The sequence below is a fragment of the Eleutherodactylus coqui genome, chromosome 8 (genome assembly GCF_035609145.1).
Source record: "Eleutherodactylus coqui strain aEleCoq1 chromosome 8, aEleCoq1.hap1, whole genome shotgun sequence".
NCBI lineage: Eukaryota > Metazoa > Chordata > Amphibia > Anura > Eleutherodactylidae > Eleutherodactylus > Eleutherodactylus coqui.
The window spans coordinates 145,264,517-145,284,463 of record NC_089844.1 but is presented as its reverse complement, the minus strand read 5'-3'; the positions used below and the strand labels follow the sequence as shown (position 1 = coordinate 145,284,463).

Sequence of the window (19,947 nt, the reverse complement as noted above, 5' to 3'; positions counted from 1 at the left end):
CCTGCAATACTCCTATATCATCTTATCCTCACTATTCTAGCACTGGAGCGCTGCTAACTTTTGTTTTACTTTGGTGTAATTTATAAACAAAGTATACTAGAAAGTTGCATAGGTCTCATAGGTCCTAAAGACTATACTATGCTTCCTTGCTAACCTAGAACTGCCACTTTTTGCAAGAAAGATCATGACACATTGTGTGCTTCTTTTTTTGTTACCAGGAGACGCATGTACTATGGGATACTCAAATCCAGTGGCTTGGGGATTGAATTTCTTCGGACAATCATTCTGTGGTACAATCACAAGTGACGAAGCCACGCTTTATAACCCAGCAATGGCACTAAACGTTTATCAGGTGTTGTGCAATTTAAAAACCACCAGCGTTGAGATTATCTCCAATAGCATGACTCCCTAAGCCGTCATCCATCACCCATTCACCCATCACTCTGACAAGTCTCCATAGAAATACCTTACCCATCACGCAGGCAATGTATTATTTAATATCAATTTACAACTACCTTCAGTGGTCTGGCAATTCCTAAATTACCCACTTAGAACATCTTAAAGGCCGAGATACTGTTCTTATAACTACAAAGAAATTGAAGCCTCGTCAGTATGATTATTAAAAAAAAAGGTCCGATGTCAATAGTTTAGATTAAGGATTCCTGTGAGAAGAGATGTTCTTATTTCTGCCCCCAAGGCAACACTTCACATTCCTGTGCTGCTGTAGCTTAGTAAAATGCTAGAGACATTGGGCCTCAAAGTAACCAATCAAAATCTTGCTGTCATTTATGTAGGATGGTAATGAAATGAAATAAGGGATCTAATTAGTTGCTGTTTTTCCAATTATATTAATATGTTGACAGATCAGTAAGACAGTAAAGGGCCCTTTACACGGGACGAGGGCCGGGCAAACGATGCCAGACATTTGTCCCCACACATACTAGCTCTCGTGCTGCTGCACAGCAGCTAGTATCGCTGGCTCACAGCGGGGCGGCTGGAGGAGATTTCTTTCCTTTCGCTCCCCTGCCCCTCTCCATTGACATAAGACAGCAGTCGTTCAGTACTTAACGGCTACTATTTACACTGAACAATCAGCGATCAGCTCATCGTCCATCATTTATGCAGCATAAATGATGGACGTTTAAAAAAATAATAATAATAATTTGCCTTCGACAAGGAAGGTAGACGCCATTTTAACAAAGATAAACCATATTTGCTGTACAGTTCAACATTGGATTTATTGTCTTTTGACTGTATAGAAAGTAATTTCTGGATCCTGAAAGAAGCTAAAAGGTTCCTTTGACCCATATATGATGCGACTGATAATATAAGATATGTGTGATAGTTGGGGGTCCTGTTACAGATTTAGCATCAGGCCACATAACTACAAGTCTTGAATCGGCTTATATTCAAATCTCCGGCCCAGGATGTGATATCAATATTTTAGACTGCCACAACTCTAGTAACTAGGCCAATAGAAGACATTCTAAGAATGAATTAGCAATCAGATGTAAAAGGAACCTGTCATTATGTTTCAGCCCCATAAAGTATGATATAGGTCTCAAAAGTGATGGAACAGTGATTCCGGGGAGCTGTGTTTCATACTCACTGAGTATCCCGTTCCTGCCACGTGTCCCCGTGAAGTTGCTGTGCGCACATAGCGTGACTCTCTTCACCGTCTGTGTGCATGCACTCTTCCATAGAGATGAATGGGAGAACTTGTGCAAATAGCCAGCTGAAAAGCGTCACACTGTATGTATGCAGCAACTCTGCGGGGACATGTGGCAGGAATACCTCCCCAAACTTCAAATTCCCTCAGCTTTGATGCCCATAATGTGGTTTATGGGACTGAAGCATAATGAAAGGTTCCCTTTAATGAGAATCATCAAGCCAAGCCATTGTCCATCCATTGCTATTTACCTAAGTGGGTATATGGAGATGCTACCGTAGAATCAAGAGTTTTGGACTATCCTGCAGCATCTTTTCTCTCGAATGTTTAGTTTGATCAGTAGCAAAACATTTTCTTGTAAGATCACAACTTTTCCTGTTACCTTCTGAATGTGTAACCTCCAATTTAACCACAATGAAGACCAATGTCCAGCCTCCAATGAAGATGGCGATTATCACCTTAGATGCATATACAGTACTATAGTGACATCCATTACTGCTGCTGGCTCAGGCATTATAATTATTTTAATTAATGATCATTGTGGAATAAAGCCATCATTGCACTTATATCAATAAATAAAATCTCAGATTAAAGCTCTGATATATCTCCCTATGAACGGTTATGCAATGAACTGTACTAATGTATCAACCATTGATCTTGCCAAAGCAACAGAAGTATTGTATTACTATATTTGATCATTTCTGTGATTGTAAAGATGAGCCACTCACGGCGTTGATTGTTCATTCACTGTATACCCTATAAGACATTGCCAGCAACTCTCTTCAGCTTTGCTTTGTCTCTGTGGCTATCTGCTTATAATAAATATTCTTTAAAAAAGAAAAAACGCCTTGGTATATCTTTCACAGTGTTTTGTAGTAGAGTGGTGTCATTTGTATGTCTAATCTAAACCTGCTGCTACTGGTTAAACTAAACTGTGAGTTCACATCCAATAACTAGGAGTAAAATGTACCAACTAAACTTTGTTGGGGAGATGGGTGCTCATGACCTGGTAATCATGGTAGACAAAAGTAGTAGTAACCGGCAGCAGACCAGAATGTTGAAAGATGCAAAAACGTTTATTTACCCCATTACAGCAAAATGTAGCGACGTTTCGGTCAAAGAGACCTTCCTCAAGCTAATACAAATACATTGAAGTGCATACTATATATAGGCAATGTGAAACAAACAGACCAATAACATCATGCAATTCACAGATGTACCTCATAGATCGCTGATTACCCCGTTCACCACGTTCTGGCTGGTGTCCGGCGCATGGGAGATGACATCATATCTCAGTCGACTCAGTCTGTGTAAATACATACATCCGAGCCGTTCCGCGCCGTCCCTCTGTCTGCGCATGTGCGGGATCTCAATCATCGCGTGAACAAGCGCTCGGTCCTGTTGGAACGCGGAAGAGCTTTGTGTTCTCCCAGCGCATGCGCCATGTGGCAGAATAGACTGTTTAACTCTGCATCAGTGGTTACCATGGTCCCCCGCTGTATGAATACAGCGGAGCAAAGGTTACATCTCCAATACTTTTCCCCTATCACAACGGGGATGAAGAAACTCCTGTCCTCTAATTATGTCATATTATTATATGCTTCCAACGATACTCTTGCAACTCACCTAACTTTATAAGGGAGATGTACAACATATCCTAATATGCAATGTATTGAAGCAGGTAAGTTGCAATCGCAACTGGCACAGTGCAACCCACACACGCATAATTTTGAAATCCATCCTGGTATTCAATTACATATAACCTAACACAGGACAGATAATAATAACGATCACCATCTCCAAAGGGGGGAAAGGGGGACAACCAAGCGGTCATGTCTACCTCCTAACCCTATAATTACCTAAAATTTGGAGAATCAATGATTTCCATTATTTACGAGATATAATATATCACACATGCACTGTATCAGAGATATAATATATCACACATGCACTGTATCAATTGTACCATAGACAACAAATAAGGACAGAGAATATGTCTACCATGCTAACTAATGTCTTTATTGATAGTACATATAGACTTTTTCAAAACAGAATAGAAAATATGACCACAGCCGACGTGGGACGAGGGAACCAGCGATAGAGTAATCCTGTGAAGACAAACAAAAAATAAAATTACACATATACCCCAGAATAAAAACAAACACTATAAATATACATATTTAAAAAAAGTGTATGCACAATGCATATACTGATGTGTTACCCAAGATATTCAAAGAAATGGCTGAAAAGCATACTCTTGATTAAGTCCCTTAGGGTGCATAGTGTCAAGCTCGTATATCCACTTTAACTCACATTTTTTGAGTAATGACTCTCTGTCCCCTCCCCTAGGGAGCAGGGGAATATGGTCAATGACCCTATATTTGAATTGGCTGATATTGTGTTTTGCCTCCAAAAAGTGTCCTATGTACTATCAATATAGAGATTAGTTAGCATGGTAGACATATTCTCTGTCCTTATTTGTTGTCTATGGTACAATTGATACAGTGCATGTGTGATATATTATATCTCGTAAATAATGGAAATCATTGATTCTCCAAATTTTAGGTAATTATCCCCGTTGTGATAGGGGAAAAGTATTGGAGATGTAACCTTTGCTCCGCTGTATTCATACAGCGGGGGACCATGGTAACCACTGATGCAGAGTTAAACAGTCTATTCTGCCACATGGCGCATGCGCTGGGAGAACACAAAGCTCTTCCGCGTTCCAACAGGACCGAGCGCTTGTTCACGCGATGATTGAGATCCCGCACATGCGCAGACAGAGGGACGGCGCGGAACGGCTCGGATGTATGTATTTACACAGACTGAGTCGACTGAGATATGATGTCATCTCCCATGCGCCGGACACCAGCCTGAACGTGGTGAACGGGGTAATCAGCGATCTATGAGGTACATCTGTGAATTGCATGATGTTATTGGTCTGTTTGTTTCACATTGCCTATATATAGTATGCACTTCAATGTATTTGTATTAGCTTGAGGAAGGTCTCTTTGACCGAAACGTCGCTACATTTTGCTGTAATGGGGTAAATAAACGTTTTTGCATCTTTCAACATTCTGGTCTGCTGCCGGTTACTACTACTTTTGTCTGGACTGCATTTGTGGAGCCCGTCTGGTTAGGACTCCTTTACTGGCGTTTGCAGCTTTATTGCCGAACTCTATTGGAGGATTGTTGCAGTGCTGCTGGGAATTGATTTTTACTTCTGGTAATCATGGTAGACACAATGGTAGACTATTCTGCACTGTTTATACTGTGGGGGTAGGGTCAACATAGCATGACTTTGTTTATTGTCATTTCTACTTTTGTCCTTCATTTTATCATTTTTTTTTCTGCTTTGTTATGTATACACAGTGAGGCAAAAGTTCAGAAACCTTTTTAATTGGTGTAATTAGAGTAAAATTGACTTCCAAAGTGTGAAAGTCTTAATTGGGGGGCAAGCTGCATTTTTTAATTGAGCAGACATTTCCAGCTATTTTGAAATTTGCCATATTGAATTCAGCTCAGGTTTTTCAAATGGGAAGGGGCTCATGTCATAAATCAGTCTTGCTTAGAATTTACACAGAAACACAATAGAAGGGTCAGTTTTGCCCTCTCTTTGAGGGTTTTCACCCACTTGCGATAGGTTTTGTAGTAGAGATGAGCATCGCTCTCCTTGAGTAATTGCATTCTTGTCCGAGCAGGCTCGGGGGGTGGGGCTGGCGGAGGGGAGCGGGGGAGAGTGAGAGAGATCTGCTACCCCTCGCCGCCACCCCCCCCCCTCTCGGACAAGAATGCAGTTAATCAAGAAGAGCGATGCTTGCTCGAGTAACTGCATTATCTGAGCGTGCTCGCTCATCTCTATTTTGTAGCGATGCGAGAGTGAGTGAAAATGCATGATTATGAAACCAATGATTTTCAATGGTTTCATTCTCATTTGTAATGCCTTCATTCAAGGCTCGCAGTACTAAAAAAAATCAACGCTATTGCCTGTTGTCTTTAATGGGGCAGCGCCAGGCCCATTGAAAACATAAGGAGTACAGCTGTGGCAAAGTGGCAGAGGTCTGCAATGATATTCCATTGCCTTCAATGCTGCCGCCTCATTGAGAGGAATAAGATAAGGGCATCCCCTGCAGCGATGATTTTCGGAGGGGTGGGGTGGGTTTGAAATATAAACCCTACCGAGAAAATCATCCCTAACTATGAAAACAAAAGTGAACTCCCCTAGAACAGCTGTCTGGCTCTTCTCTCCATCCCCAGCAGTCTTCATCTGTCTTCTGGTGGCTGGAGATTGAAAAATCCCCGCCTCCAAAAAGCGCTGCCTCTGTTTGGCTGAATGCTGTGACAAATCACAGGCAGCGCTCAGCTGTCACTTAATGACTGCTGAATGCAGTCTCTGATTGGTCCCAGCACTCAGCCAATCAGAGGCAGCACTTTCTGGAGGTGGGCATTTTTCAATCCCCGACCACCACAAGACAGATGAAGACTGCCGGGGACGGAGAGATGAGTCGGACAACTCTTCTAAGTAAAATTATTTACTTTTTTTTTTTATAGCTAGGGATAATTTTCAAGGTAGGGCTTATATTTCAAGCCCTACCCCCACAAATCATGGCTGCAGGGGATGCCTTCATCCCATTGCTTTCAATAGGGCGGCAATAGCGCTGGACCCATTGAAAGCAATGGGATATTATCAGGGACCTCTGCCACAGCTGTGACAGTTGTGGCAGGGGATTCCTTCCTCCCCACGGTCCCCACGGGGATGAAGGACTCGCCTGCCATAGCTGTCACAGCTGTGGCAGGGTGCGCGATGTACTTCCTATGTTTTTAATGGGGCCAGCGCTGCTGCCGCCTACCCCATTGAGAGTAATGGGTGATAACGCAGATTTTTATTAGCGCTGCAAGCCTTCAATGAAGACATCACAAATGAGAATGAAACCACTGAAAATCATTGGTTTCATAATCATGCGTTTTCACTCACTCTCGCATCGCTAGAAAACCTATTGCAAGTGGGTACGAGCCATAATGGTTTAGGAGTTAAGCGAGGGTTAGGGCTCATGTCCACGGGGAAAAGAAGAATTAAAATCCGCAGCGGATTTTAACTCTTCTCCCGCGCGCGGATCCGCACCCCATAGGGATGCATTGACCACCCGCGGGTAGATAAATACCCGCGGATCGTCAATAAAAGTGATTAAAAAAAAAATGGAGCATGAAAAAATCTGGACCATGCTCCATTTTCATGCGGGTCTCCCGCGGGGACGGCTCCCGCGGGCTTCTATTGAAGCCTATGGAAGCCGTCCGGATCCGCGGGACACAAAAATCATATTTTACTTACCCGCTCCGTTTCTTCTCTTCGGCGCCGCGCCATCTTCTCTCAGCCGCGGCCGGATAATTTTGCTTCGGACCGGCGCATGCGCAGGGCACGTCACCGACGTCATCGTGCACATCCGCCGGGCCGAAGAATGAAGATCCGGCCGCGACGAGAGAAGATGACGCCGCCGCGAAGAGAAGAAACGGAGCGGATCGGAGGTAAGTTTATTCTCATTTATTCTCCTTTTCGGCGCTCATGTCCGCGGGGCAGGAGGGACCCGCTGCAGATTCTACATGTAGAATCCGTAGCGGGCCCGATTTTCCCCGTGGACATGAGGCCTAAAGGGTTTTATGTGACGTGTTTAATGTGTCCATCATTTTGCCGGATGTGCACAGAAATGCAGCTGATACTACTATACAGCACTGTAGGATTCACCAATGAAGGCAAACAATGTAAATGGCCCCAGAGATTAAACTCCAAAGGTTTTATGTGCGGTGACATTGGCGGGTATGGTACTAGACCTCTACTCCCAATTCAGTCTCCAGTCATCTGCGTACAGCAACGTGCACAGGTTCGCCATCCTGTGGGAAGTAATGTGGGAACTCACTATTCTCGTTTAGTGCAGATGGGAATCTGGTGTCCTAAAACATCTCACCATTAACGCCTTTGGACTTTTATCTCTGGGACCATTTAAAGTCCCTTGTATATGTGTAAAAAGTATACCATATGGTTCACCTGAAATGGCAACTTCTACAGTGCTGTGAAGAATTATCACTTGCAGTTCTTCAGCCTGGTTCACTATTCAGACTATTTAATATTTAACCTTGTGCACCCAGCAGAATGGTGAACACAACAAATACGACATGTAAAGCGCTTTGTTAAAATTTTGCCCTTGCTTAACTCCTAAACAATTAAAGACAGGGCAAAACTGAGGCTTCTAGTGCGATCTTGAGTAAATTCTATCCTAGAATTATATCTCTTATGACCCACTTCCACTTTGAAAAACCCGAACTGAATTCTATATGGCGAATTTTAAAATGGCTGCAAATGTCTTCTCAACCAAAAAAATGCAGAATCTCCTCCCAATTAAGGCTTTGACACATTGGAGGTCAATTCTCTCCTAATTACACCAGTTAAATGGGTGTGTCCAGACTTTTGACTCACCCTGCATTATATGTTACTAATAGAGATGAGCGAGCATACTTGTCCGAGCTTGATGCTCGTTCGAGTATTAGGTTGTTCAAGATGCTCGTTACTCGAGACGAGCACCACGCGATGTTCGAGTTACTTTCACTTTCTTCCCTGAGAAATGTGCGCGCTTTTCTGGCCAATAGAAAGACAGGGAAGGCATTACAACTTCCTCCTGTGACGTTCCAGCCCTATACCACCCCCCTGCAGTGAGTGGCTGGCGAGATCAGGTGTCACCCGAGTATTAAAATCTGCCCCGCCCGCGGCTCGCCACAGATGCATGCTGACAGAGATCAGGGAAAGTGCTGTCTTGCTGTAGCTGCTATAGGGAGAGTGTTAGGTGTTATTTTAGTCTTCAAGAACCCCAACGGTCCTTCTTAGGGTGACATCTGACCGTGTGCAGTACTGTTGAGGCTGCTGGGAGCAGTGTTGCACAATTTTTTTTGTATATCGGGCGTGCAGACCATAGTGTCCTCAGTCAGCAGTCATTGTAAAGAGTATAGGGGCAGTACTGGTGAGGCAGGGAAAGAGGTATACTGGCTATATAGGCAGTCTGGTTGTTCCCACAACGTTAAAAAATATAATATATTTGGCCTGCCTGTCAGTGCCTTCATTTTACAGCGTCTCTGCTGGGTGTAGTAGTTGGTGAATTAATACCCAGCCTTGCGCATAATTGTTTCCTGCATCTGCAGTGCGTTTGCCTTCAGTTTACAGCGTCTCTGCTGGGGGTAGTAGTTGGTGAATTAATACCCAGCCTTGCGCATAATTGTTTCCTGCCTCTGCAGTGCGTTACGTACGCGAACTCAGCCTCCAACAGGGCAATCGAAATACAGTGTATATCACAGGCAGTGTGGTTGTTCCCACAAAGTAAAAAAATATACAATATTTGGCCTGCCTGTCAGTGCCTTCCGTTTACAGCGTCTCTGCTGGGGGAAGTAGTTGGCTAATTAATACCCAGTCTTGTGCATAATTGTTTCCTGCTCTACAGTGCGTTACGTACGCGAAGTCAGCCTCCAACCACAGGCCAATAAGCAGCACATTTAATTACAGCATTCTGTTTCTGCTAATCTCGTAATACACCATGCTGAGGGGCACTGGTAGGCCTAGAGGACGTGGATGGGGGCGAGGATGCGGAGGTCAAAGTCAGGGTGTGGGCACAGGCCGAGCTCCTGATCCAGGTGTATCGCAGCCGACTGCTGCGGGATTAGGAGAGAGGCAAGTTTCTAGTGTCCCCAGATTAATCTCACAATTAATGGGTCCACGCGGTAGACCTTTATTAGAAAATGAGCAGAGTGAGCAGGTCCTGTCATGGATGGCAGAAAGTGCATCCAGCAATCTATCGACCACCCAGACTTCTATGCCGTCCACTGCTGCAACTCTGAATCCTCTGGCTGCTGCTCCTCCTTCCTCCCAGCCTCCTCACTCCATGAAAATGACACATTCTGAGGAGCAGGCAGACTCCCAGGAACTGTTCTCGGGCCCCTGCCCAGATTGGGCAACAATAGTTCCTCTCCCACCGGAGGAGTTTGTCGTGACCGATGCCCAACCTTTGGAAAGTTCCCGGGGTCCGGGGGATGAGGCTGGGGACTTCCGGCAACTGTCTGAAGAGCTTTCAGTGGGTGAGGAGGACGATGACGATGAGACACAGTTGTCTATCAGTGAGGTAGTAGTAAGGGCAGTAAGTCCGAGGAAGGAGCGCACAGAGGATTCGGAGGAAGAGCAGCTGGACGATGAGGTGACTGACCCCACCTGGTTTGCTAAGCCTACTGAGGACAGGTCTTCAGAGGGGGAGGCAAGTGCAGCAGCAGGGCAGGTTGGAAGAGGCAGTGCGGTGGCCAGGGGTAGAGGCCGGGCCAGACCGAATAATCCACCAACTGTTTCCCAAAGCGCCCCCTCGCGCCATGCCACCCTGCAGAGGCCGAGGTGCTCAAAGGTGTGGCAGTTTTACACTGAGAGTGCAGACGACCGACGAACTGTGGTGTGCAAGGTTTGTCGCGCCAAGATCAGCCGGGGAGCCATCACCACCAGCCTCACCACCACCAGCATGCGCAGGCATATGATGGCCAAGCACCCCACAAGGTGGGACGAAGGCCGTTCACCGCCTCCGGTTTGCACCACTGCCTCTCCCCCTGTGCCCCAACCTGCCACTGAGATCTAACCCCCCTCTCGGGACACAGGCACGACCATCTCCCGGCCTGCACCCACACCCTCACCTCCGCTGTCCTCGGCCCCATCCAGCAATGTCTCTCAGCGCACCGTCCAGCCGTCGCTAGCGCAACTGTTTGAGCGCAAGCGCAAGTACACCGCCACGCACCCGCCCGCTCAAGCGTTAAACGTGCACATAGCCAAATTGATCAGCCTGGAGATGCTGCCGTATAGGCTTGTGGAAACGGGGGCTTTCAAAAACATGATGGCGGCGGCGGCCCCGCGCTACTCGGTTCCCAGTCGCCACTACTTTTCTCGATGTGCCGTCCCAGCCCTGCACGACCACATCTCCCGCAACATTGTACGCGCCCTCACCAACGCGGTTACTGCCAAGCTCCACTTAACAACAGACACATGGACAAGCACAGGCGGGCAGGGCCACTACATCTCCCTGACGGCACATTGGGTGAATTTAGTGGAGGCTGGGACAGAGTCAGAGCCTGGGACCGCTCACGTCCTACCCACCCCCAGAATTGCGGGCCCCAGCTCGGTGCTGGTATCTGCGGCGGTGTATGCTTCCTCCAGTAAACCACCCTCCTCCTCCTCCTACGCAACCTCTGTCTCGCAATCAAGATGTGTCAGCAGCAGCAGCACGACGCCAGCAGTCGGTGTCGCGCGTCGTGGCAGCACAGCGGTGGCCAAGCGTCAGCAGGCCGTGCTGAAACTACTCAGCTTAGGAGATAAGAGGCACACGGCCCACGAACTGCTGCAGGGTCTGACGGAGCAGACCGACCGCTGGCTTGCGCCGCTGAGCCTCCAACCGGGCATGGTCGTGTGTGACAACGGCCGCAACCTGGTGGCGGCTCTGCAGCTCGGCAGCCTCACGCACGTGCCATGCCTGGCCCACGTCTTTAATTTGGTGGTTCAGCGCGTTCTGAAAAGCTACCCACGCTTGTCAGACCTGCTCGGAAAGGTGCGCCGGCTCTGCGCACATTTCCGCAAGTCCCACACGGACGCTGCCACCCTGCGCACCCTGCAACATCGGTTTAATCTGCCAGTGCACCGACTGCTGTGCGACGTGCCCACACGGTGGAACTCTACGCTCCACATGTTGGCCAGGCTCTATGAGCAGCGTAGAGCTATAGTGGAATACCAACTCCAACATGGGCGGCGCAGTGGGAGTCAGCCTCCTCAATTATTTTCAGAAGAGTGGGCCTGGTTGGCAGACATCTGCCAGGTCCTTGGAAACTTTGAGGAGTCTACCCAGGTGGTGAGCGGGGATGCTGCAATCATTAGCGTCACCATTCCTCTGCTATGCCTGTTGAGAAGTTCCCTGCAAAGCATAAAGGCAGGCGCTTTGCGCTCGGAAACAGAGCCGGGGGAAGACAGTATGTCGCTGGATAGTCAGAGCACCCTCCTGTCTATATCTCAGCGCGGTGAGGAGGAGGAAGATGAGGAGGAGGGGGAAGAGACAGCTTGGCCCACTGGTGAGGGTACACATGCTGCTGGCCTGTCATCCTTTCAGCGTGTATGGCCTGAGGAGGAGGAGGAGGATCCTGAAAGTGATCTTCCTAGTGAGGACAGTCATGTGTTGCGTACAGGTACCCTGGCACACATGGCTGACTTCATGTTAGCATGCCTTTCTCGTGACCCTCGCGTTACACGCATTCTGGCCACTACGGATTACTGGGTGTACACACTGCTCGACCCACGGTATAAGGAGAACCTTTCCACTCTCATACCTGAAGAGGAAAGGGGTTCGAGAGTGTTGCTATACCACAGGACCCTGGCGGACAAACTGATGGTAAAATTCCCATACGACAGCGCTAGTGGCCGAAGGCGCAATTCCGAGGGCCAGGTAGCAGGGGAGGAGCGGAGATCAGGCAGCATGTACAACACAGGCAGGGCAACACTCTTTAAGGCCCTTGACTGCTTTATGGCTGCCCAGCAAGACTGTGTCACCGCTCCCCAGTCACGGCTGAGTCGGGGGGAGCACTGTAAAAGGATGGTGAGGGAGTACGTAGCCGATCGCACGACCGTCCTCCGTGACGCCTCTGCCCCCTACAACTACTGGGTGTCGAAGCTGGACACGTGGCCTGAACTCGCGCTGTATGCCCTGGAGGTGCTTGCTTGTCCTGCGGCTAGCGTCTTGTCAGAGAAGGTGTTTAGTGCGGCTGGGGGAATCATCACGGATAAGCGTACCCGCCTGTCAACCGACAGTGCCGACAGGCTAACACTCATCAAGATGAACAAAGCCTGGATTTCCCCAGACTTCTCTTCTCCACCAGCGGACAGCAGCGATACCTAAGCAATACGTAGGCTGCCCCCGCGGATGGAAGCATCGTTCTGTATCCCCATGAAAAACGGGGACCTTTTCGCTTCATCAATCTGTGTATAATATTCCTCCTCCTCCTCCTGAAACCTCACATAATCACGCCGAACGGGCAATTTTTCTTAGGCCCACAAGGCTCAGTCATATAATTTTTGTAAACAATTTTTATACGTTTCAATGCTCATTAAAGCGTTGAAACTTTCACCTCAACCAATTTTTATTTTAACTGGGCTGCCTCCTGGCCTAGTTACCAATTAAGCCACATTAACCAAAGCGATTAATGGGTTTCACCTGCCCTCTTGGTTGGGCATGGGCAATTTTTCTGATGTACATTAGTACTGTTGATACAGCAATTTTTGGGGGCCCTCGCCTACAGTGTAATCCAATTAATTTTTAGCCCACCTGCATTACAGCTGACGTTACATCAGCTGTGTTGGGCAATGCAATGGGATATATTATTATGTACCGCCGGTGGCTTCCTGGCACCCACCCATGCTGTCGGTCCACAGGGAGTTGTAAATGCATCTGTTTCCACTTCTAAAGAACCCCAGTCTGACTGGGGCATGCAGTGTGGGCCGAAGCCCACCTGCATTAAGCACGACATTACATCAGCTGTGATGGGCACTGCAATGGGATATATTTATGTACCGCCGGTGAGTTCCAGGGAGCCACCCATGCTGTGGGTGCACACGGAATTCCCATTGCGGAGTTGTACCTGCCTGTGACTATATATAAAAAAACGCGGTCTGACTGGGGCATGCAGACACCTTGACACAATGAATAGTGAGTGTGTGGCACATAGGTTCCCCATTGCTATGCCCACGTGTGCAGCTCCAGATGGAGGTGGCACAGGATTGGATTTCTCATTGCTTCTGTACAGCATTGTGGGCAATCGCCCCGCCCCCTTTAAAGAGGGTCGCTGCCTAGCCGTGCCAACCTTCTACAGTGTGTGCCTGCTTTTCCTGTGGCAGACGCACTTATAAATAGACATGAGGGTGGCGTGGCATGAGGGCAGCTGAAGGCTGGGCAGGGACAGTTTGGTGTGCGCTGTGGACACTGGGTCGTGGGGGGGGGATTTGGCAGCATGTAACCCAGGAGAAGTGGCAGCGGAGTGTCATGCAGGCAGTGATTGTGCTTTGTTGGAGGTAAAGTGGTGCTTAGCTAAGGTATGCCTTGCTAATGAGGGCTTTTCAGATGCAAAAGTTGTTGGGGGGGGGGGCACTCTTGCTGCTATTGTGGCTTAATAGTGGGACCTGGGAACTTGAGATGCAGCCCAACATGTAGCCCCTCGCCTGCCCTATCCGTTTCTGTGTCGTTCCCATCACTTTCTTGAATTGCCCCGATTTTCACACATGAAAACCTTAGCGAGCATCGGCGAAATACAAAAATGCTCGGGTCGCCCATTGACTTCAATGGGGTTCGTTACTCGAAACGAACCCTCGAGCATCGCGAAAAATTCGTCTCGAGTAATGAGCACCCGAGCATTTTGGTGCTCGCTCATCTCTAGTGTTAACCCTTTACATGCTGCAGTCTATGTGACTGCAGCATGTAAAGGGCTGTCACCATCGGACCCCCGGAATGTGATCAGGGATCCTGATGGGTCCCTGTGGAAGTCCCCTAAAGGGGACAAAAAAAAAAAAGGGAAAAAAAATTATAAAAACACTTCGTCTCCCTTTACTTTGTAAAAAAATCAAAAATACAATCACACATGTGGTATCCATGCGTCGTAATGACCCAGAGAAGGAAGTTAATACATTATTTAACCCCTTAATGACACAGCCCCTTTTTTTCTTTTTTCCCCATTTCTTTTTTTCCTCCCCCCTGTTTAAAAAATCACAACTTGTCCCACAAAAAAAAAGCCCTTATATGGCCATGTCAATAGAAAAATGAAAAAGTTATGGCTTTTGAGACGCAACTGCAAAATTAGTTGAAATTCAATGATTAGACCATTTTAAAAAACCTGCCCTGCTGGGCACGACAGGGTGGTAGGAAACCCGCCACTCAAGGGGTTAAGAGCAAGAATGTATAAACCCTAAATTCAAAGTCATTTTTTATTAGCTTTCTTCCCACTTATTTGAATTCATTTGTATAAATAATGTTCTTCTTGTAATTTTTCATATATGGATCCCCACGATGTTCTATTTGTTGCTCAATTTGCTTTATTATCATTATTGTTACACAAACACACCATACTCCCTTCCACAGCACCCCAAGATGTTCCAATTGAGGTTTTTTTACATTTCACTTCACTTGGAAAGTTTTTAAAGTTCTTCAAAACATTATAACGTATTTTAATTAGTACCAATGAAAAATGCAGCTTGTCACACAAGAAACAAGCAGACAGCTGTCAAAGGAGAAATAAAAGTGATGATTTTTTTGATATAGAGGAAGAATGACTGTCTAGTCACACAGGCTGGCAGTTGCTTGGTTTTTACGTGACTCCAAGTGGTGAGCAATTTCTTAGAAAAAAAGAGTATACCAGCAGCACACTTCTTATACCCTCATCAGGGATGGACTTTATACATGCATGGCCACCTGAAAGATCCTGATCCAGCCAGATCCAAGAAATCCAGAATAAAGCAAGTATGATGGCAGCATACTTGCTTTATTCTGGTGAGCAATGTCTTGCTCAGTGCCCTGTTGGTGGTCGCGTATACATGGAACTACTATCGCCCCAAATCGCTCTTTGCAGCGATGATTTGAGTGATAATCCCCATGTAAAAGTACCTTCAGGTTGTTTTCATGTAGCATTTCATGTCCAGCGCTGGTTCCACCCCGGTTTCCATCTTCGGTGCCGAAAGCTGTATAGGGACTGAAACCAGGATGGAGCCAGGACAGAACCATACGGCGCGATATGTGAGGAGGGGGAGACCTCTTTGGTCTGTATTTCGCACGGTTTCCATCCCTGGCAGTCTTTATAGCTGGATAGAAAAGCGCTGATGATGATGCTTTTCCATCCAGCCTTAAATGCTGACAGGGAATGAATGTAATTGGAGTTAAGGGGCCCTACTGAGATTCCTACACGGGGCCCCATTTACAAGGAATTAAAGATTTCATAAATGTTACAAATGGAAATGTTTATACGGTTAATTTGTTGTAGAACTAAACAGGAGCTGTAACTTCTATGTGGACCTTGTAGAATTAAAGGGTAGCTGTCACCTTCTATAAGCACCATAAACTAAGTATGATGCTTATAGGACAGGTCCTGCGGAGTCCGGGATGTAATGTTTATACTTACCAGGCTCCCCGGGAAGTCAATGCTCCATCTATCAGCGTGACTCTTCATTCAGTCTGTGTGCGCACTCCCAGAGTGAACAGTCGAGCGTGTGTGACAACGTGGGAATGGGGAGTATATACATTACATCCCCGGACTCCGCCGGACCTGTCCTATAAGCATGTATCTTAGTTTATGGTGCTTATAGGAGGAGACAAGTTCTCTTCATAGAGTTTGTAGGAGATGGAAATAATGGATCTGACTGGGCATGAGCTGCGACACCAGATGCAACATACTGACAAGAGTGGCGCTGTTTTAAGATAAAAAGGCCCCTTTTACCCAAATCTCACAGATCTTTCTTTTTTACTAGAAAAAAAACAGACGACACACAGGATGTATTTCTAAGGTTGTTTATTTCCAGTATATACTTTTATTATATCACTAGTATTATTACACGGTTTTCCTATCACTGTTATAATATCACTAGTTTTATCCTTCTACTATTATTATTCCATCACTATTATGTTATTGTTACTCTAACGCTATTATGTTGTATATAAAGCTATCAGACTACTGCTACAATCATTAGACCATTTATACCCCATCACTAGTATTATAAGGTTACTGTTATTATCAGTGCACTATGTTGTAAGACACCTAACCCTAACATTGTTGATCCAGAAGAAGGCGAAAAAACCCTGGACACATTCAGCCAATTGGTGACCGGGGAAAAATTCCTTCTTGACCCCGAGAAAAGGCGATCAGTCCTAGAACCCCGGATCAAAGCCTCTAAAGCAATTACCAAATTCCTGGCTGATATTAGATTATAAACCTTATTAACACTATTATATTATGATTTTAAGATTATTATCACTTTGTTTATAATGACTAATTTTACATTATTATTAGTTATATGCCAATACAACTATTATTACACTATTATTAGTTATATGCTAATACTATTATTATTACACTATTAGTTATATGCTAATACTACTACTATTCCACTATTACTAATATCACACTATAAGTAACCCTAAAACTTTAGATCCAGAAGAAGGCGAAAAAACCCTGGACACATTCAGCCAATTGGTGACCAGGGAAAAATTCCTTCTTGACCCCGGGAAAAGGCGATCGGTCCTGGAACCCCGGATCAAAGCCTCTAAAGTAATTCACAAATACCTGGCTGCTATATAATAAACCTTATAAGTATTATATCCTTTTAGGATTATTACTATTGCTCCTAATTACTAGAATTACACTATTATCTGTATACTAACACTATTAATACTATGATAATATTACACTATAAGTAACCCTAAAGTTGTTGATCCAGAAGAAGGCGAAAAAACCCTGGACACATTCAGCCAATTGGTGACCAGGGAAAAATTCCTTCTTGACCCCGGGAAAAGGCGATCGGTCCTAGAACCCCGGATCAAATCCCTTCCTACTATTATTGCTGATCTTATTATTTTTATTATTCTAATATTAATTTATTTTTGTTACTATAATTACAATTATAAAGATTATTATTACATTTTTATTACTATTGCTGATGGTACTGCAATAGTTCAGAGGTGGAGGGTTCTTCGCAGGATCGTCCACATGATGTTCCTCTTGCCCCACATGCGGGGGCTGTCGTGGGGGATGGAGTGCTGCCTGATCCTGCTTCTTCTCAGTGACCGGTCCTGAATCCCTCTCAGTGGGTCAGATGGAACCTCACTGCTGGATTCCCGGTCCTCTTCTTCCTCATCTTCAGGATCTTCTTCCTCTCTTTCCTCCTTCTTTTCCTCTACTTCCTCATCCTGAATGTTCTCATTTTCTTCCTCTCTTTCCTTTTCCTCTTCTTCCTCGTCTTCATCCTCCAGCCCTTCACATAGCATGCGAGCGATGGCTGCTCTGGCTCGCAGTGCCAACTCTACCTTTGTTGGTCTTGGTCTGATAACTTCACGAGTTGGCCGATATGGTCTCTGGGCTTCAGGGTTTGTTGGCATGAGGCGCTTAAAAGACAGTGGATCAGTAAATTGTGTGCTCAGGTGACTACATATATACATGTCCTTGATAGCTGGCACGTTTACTCACCTCCTTCTTGAAGAGAGGGGACGGCAGGAGTTGCATACATTTCGTCACCAGTCGGAACTCCTCCGCCGACGTGACGCTGGCATAAGCTGAAGAGAGAGAACAAGCAGATAATGAGCCCAATCATAAATGTAGAGGAAGAGGCACAAACTGACCAATATATGTAACCTGCTCACTGCTCAGAGTAGGACGTATAAAGGTCAGTTAGCAGCCATCCGTTCTATCTGCACCCTGATCTCCCATCTTCATGGTACAAGGAACATGTATCCAAGTACATGGCTGAAGACTCACCTCTGGAATTCAATGTACCTGGCCTTCCTGCACCCAGGGCAAAGTTTCAGCTCACTGCCCAGCCCTGTATCCAAATACTCTGGTCAAGGTTGACTTGCTTGTTTGTGTCCCCCTGGTTTCCCCATAAACCTGGGATCTGCAACCTGGGGTTGCAGATCTACAACTCCCAGCATGCCATGGCAGCCTATAGCTGTGAGTGCGTGGAACTACAACTCCCAGCATGCCATGGCAGCCTATAGCTGTGAGTGCATGCTTAGAGTTGTAGTTACAATATTCCAGGAGAACCGTAGGTATAGACCGCTCTTATAGAAAGACCTCTCGACTAGGGGAGCACAACACCTACTACATGGTCACCTGTTTCAATATCCAAACCCATCGCAATTACCGATCCCCAGGACAATATGCTTTAGGGAAGCACTTGTTCAGATGGGCCACCTCTTACAACCTGAGCTCACCACCAAGGTCAAGTTCACAACTGCTGTGTGCCTTGTGTCCACTCTGCATCATTCAGATATAAATGTGCCAAACATATCCATCAGGATCCACTCACCCAACAGAGACCAAAAGAGCCTCCCTTCGGCCTCTGTTGGGTCAGTATATCTCAGTAGCATTTTTGAAGCATGGAATAGCATATTAGATAACACGATTCAATATTCACACGTATACAAGAGGAAAATATATATACCACTCTGTATATGTCTAATAAATTGGGAGCCTCTAAGCAACATATCCCAGGGTACTCCTACACATTGGAAGGTATTCCAGCCTTCCATCAGTGGTTTATGTCGGAAACCAATATACCAGCAGGACATTTGACTATATATACCATCTAATGTACAAACCCATAGACATGGCTACACAACAAGACATAAACCAAAAAAGAAAGACGCCTATCGCACCATAATATGAAACCATATCTTTATTGTAAATCACAAATTCATGAATAAAAATGTTTAACCCATATAAGGGGGCGCCCCAGACGAAGCCAGCTGTTGGGCCAAAACATGTTGGGTGTACCCTGGTCCCTCTTGCTTGGGTTAATTATTTTGCCCCCTGCCTACCCATTGTCCCGGCCCTGGGAGAGCTATCCCTAATGGCAGATGAGGAAGACAATGAAGAGTCATCAATACAATGTGAAGAGTCCTACCTGATCCAAATCCGAAGCTGCTGGGCTCTGTAGTCCACATTGTCTCTGATAATCTGCATCACATGCAAAGCACAACGAAAAAAGTGGTGAGAAAAGTTCTCGTAAAAGTCTTCCAATACATTATATGGTACAGTAATTGGTATCAGTGAAATGTACAATATGTAGCGCAAAAAAAACAAGTCCTCATGCAGATATGTCAACTAGGGAAAAAAACGACAAAAAACCTGAACGTTACAACTCTTGGAACGGGGAGACATAAAACATGAAAATGAAAAGGCAAATAATGGCTGTTTCCACAAGGGGTTAAAGATGGGTTCCTGCTCTGTAAGACTGAGTGACCCTGTATTACATGATGCCCAGTTATTTATATGAGCACCATGTAGTACTACATTACTCCTGCTGGGGGCAGTCACCTGGTGATAGCTGCAGAATCCATGTAATCAACTGATCGCCAGCAGGTCTGCGCTATTAAAGGAGGGAAGCCAGTGAATGGCACTAGGGGGCGCTATCCTCATACAATGCTGGTCCCAGTCATTTTAGTATACAGGACCCTGCTGCTGCCAGTAGTTCTGAATAG

The 19,947-nt window shown here is 46.0% G+C and overlaps 2 protein-coding genes across 5 annotated transcripts in view; one reads left to right on the top strand and one right to left on the bottom strand.

Annotated features, from left to right (window-relative positions):
* LOC136576959 (uncharacterized) overlaps positions 1-2,518 on the top strand; it is a 93,921-nt gene extending 91,403 nt beyond the window's left edge. For 2 of the 4 annotated variants that reach the window (XM_066576626.1, XM_066576625.1), the window contains one exon: positions 219-2,518. In XM_066576626.1, coding sequence (XP_066432723.1) covers positions 219-412 — 194 coding nt within the window. In that variant the 3' untranslated portion in view covers positions 413-2,518. The remainder of the gene's footprint in view (positions 1-218) is intronic. The other 2 variants (XM_066576628.1, XM_066576627.1) reach the window with 1 other exon arrangement.
* Positions 2,519-17,424: 14,906 nt separating this feature from the next.
* On the bottom strand, positions 17,425-18,599 carry LOC136577946 (uncharacterized). Its single transcript, XM_066577858.1, has 3 exons — positions 18,578-18,599; positions 17,936-18,021; positions 17,425-17,853 (listed from the first exon to the last, which is right to left on the bottom strand). The coding sequence occupies exons 1-3, from the start codon at positions 18,597-18,599 to the stop codon at positions 17,425-17,427; spliced, it is 537 nt and encodes a 178-aa protein (XP_066433955.1).
* Between the last annotated feature and the right edge of the window lie 1,348 nt (positions 18,600-19,947).

Bases quoted from the DNA above. Each gene is read 5' to 3' on its own strand.
- LOC136577946 (XM_066577858.1), bottom strand. From the start codon at position 18,599: ATGGGTTTGGATATTGAAACAG. The intron at 18,022-18,577 runs GTGACCATGTAG...CTCTCTCTTCAG, and splicing joins GGGTTTGGATATTGAAACAG to CTTATGCCAGCGTCACGTCG. The intron at 17,854-17,935 runs GTGAGTAAACGT...CTGTCTTTTAAG, and splicing joins CCCCTCTCTTCAAGAAGGAG to CGCCTCATGCCAACAAACCC.